Below are 2,107 nucleotides of genomic sequence, written 5' to 3'. Positions count from 1 at the left end.
TCTTCCGAGAGCCCGAGACGTGTGTGTGCTGACCATGTGCGTCGGCTAGGTTAGGCGGGCACACCTGAAAAGTCATTAAAGCCTGCTGTCCCCCTCTCTTGTGTGGGCACTGCCCCTTCCGGTGAGAGGTGAAGGTGTTAATTACCCATAATGACCACTAAAGGCGTGCAGAGCCTTATCACCGATTTCTCCCAGACCCAGCGATGGAGGCGCCTCCCCCAGCCTTGCGGCTGCAGCTGCACCACTCACCTCATCCCCTTCCCTTTCTTTGTGCTGCAGCTGGAGCTTTTCAGAAGTCAGGTCATCAAGGCCACCTACGGACGCGTGAAACCGTTCCAGGACAAACCCGTCTCTGATCGGCAGGTTCGTCTCTCTTCCCCGCTTTCTCCTTCAGGGACCCGGGACTCCAGACACTGGGAGCATATGTTTCTGTTTTTTGTTGGTGGCATATATTTTTCACACTGTTGCTACACCATAAAGATTTGTTTTGATTTTCTGGGATTTCCTGGCTTTTAAGTTAAGAGCCAGTTAAACTCCCTTGCAGTGTTCCTGTGAAAATCAAATTAAACCACCCAGGACTGTGTCTGGTCGCCAGACCCGCACGGTTAACCTCCGTTAGCCCCGCAAGGAAAGGGGCGGCCTCAGCATGGACGGTGCATCCTCGCTCGCTCGTTCCTTCTGAAGAGGCATATGGCAGTGAGGATGGGCCTCTGGCTGTAACGATTGCCTTATTACTCTTCCGTTTATCCTCTCCAACCCTGGGTGTCAGCGCGCGGGTCAAAAAATCACACCACGGGCTTCTCTTGGAGAGCCTCCTTTTTAGGGGCCCACAGCATCAGGCTCAGCGTCATGAATCACTCCCAGAATGCAGAAGAATCTAGAACACACTCATGGCCACATGACAGGCCTTTGGCTCTTAAAAACCATCTCTGATCCTGGGAAACATGCCCTGGTGACAGAGCCGACATCCACCCTCCAGAGCCATCGCCAAAACACGCCAGGACCTCCCTCCTCTGAACTTAAGCTGAAGCCCTCCAGATCCCCTCCCCGCAGAGCCACCCTGCATTTTTTTTAATTTATTTATTTATTTTTGGCTGTGTTGGGTCTTCGTTTCTGTGCGAGGGGTCTCTCCAGCTGCGGCGAGCAGGGGCCGCTCTTCATCGCAGTACGCGGGCCTCTCACTGTCGTGGCCTCTCCCGTTGCGGAGCACAGGCTCCGGATGCACAGGCTCAGCAGCCATGGCTCACGGGCCCAGTTGCTCTGCGGCACGTGGGATCTTCCCGAACCGGGGCACGAACCCGTGTCCCCTGCATCGGCAGACAGACTCCCAACCACTGCGCCACCAGGGAAGCCCCACCCTGCATTTTAAATCTTTTTTTTGTTTTCTTTTTCTCACCAGTTAATAGAGAAGATCACCAGGGTCACAGAGGACAATATCAACTTTCGGCAGAAAAAGCGGACCCTGCAGAAGGAGACCCAGCTCAGCAGCTGCAAACAGGAGGAAATGGCAGAGAACATCGAGAAGCTGAAGACATCCTTAGACAGTTGCCAGGTGCCCCCTTCTCCATTTCTCAGATGTCCCCTGTGTCTCATTTGTGTGCTCCTTGTTCAGGAAATTGTCCAGCTCTGCTTTTAGTCCACCTTTTCTCTTGCTGGAGAAATCTGTTTGAGATCAGAAAACAAAGGACCTCCAGAAATGCCTCCCAGGTGAACTTGGTGTGGCCAAGGAGAAGCTGCCCGACACACTCCAAGTATTGCCTTTGGGAGGCCCCAGACCCCAGGGAAAAAAACAGCCCCGTGTTATTTCCAGAGAAACCAAAGAAACATTCTGCTCTTTATTTGCATTTTTCTTTTCTGTCCCAGCAGTGGAAGGCTGCTCTTAGCCTTGTTGCCTTTGACTTTGGAGGAGATGGGACCAGAGGGTCTGGCAGAGCCCCCACTTCGTGGCCCCCACGCAGGGATCCAGCTTATCACATCAGGCAGCTGCTTCTGCTGTCTCTGGAAATACGCAGCTACTATTTGGGGAGTCTGTGCAAATGTTGACTTGTCAGCACTCTTTCAAATCAGGAAACCGCACTTTATGACCAGCTTGTGTGTTGATCTCAGC

General features: G+C 53.0%; 1 protein-coding gene across 1 annotated transcript in view; it reads left to right on the top strand.

Annotated features, from left to right (window-relative positions):
- Window positions 1–2,107, top strand: part of FHAD1 (forkhead associated phosphopeptide binding domain 1) — a 136,615-nt gene that overhangs the window by 75,988 nt on the left and 58,520 nt on the right. The window contains exons 11-12 of the mRNA XM_007459328.1: window positions 280–363; window positions 1,400–1,552. Of these exons, the coding sequence (XP_007459390.1) occupies window positions 280–363; window positions 1,400–1,552 (237 nt within the window). The remainder of the gene's footprint in view (window positions 1–279; window positions 364–1,399; window positions 1,553–2,107) is intronic.

Source organism: Lipotes vexillifer, unplaced genomic scaffold (assembly GCF_000442215.2).
Source record: "Lipotes vexillifer unplaced genomic scaffold, Lipotes_vexillifer_v1.1 scaffold496, whole genome shotgun sequence".
In the NCBI taxonomy this organism is placed as follows: domain Eukaryota; kingdom Metazoa; phylum Chordata; class Mammalia; order Artiodactyla; family Lipotidae; genus Lipotes; species Lipotes vexillifer.
The sequence above is the reverse complement of the archived record's forward strand: the minus strand, read 5'-3'. Positions and strand labels throughout refer to the sequence as shown.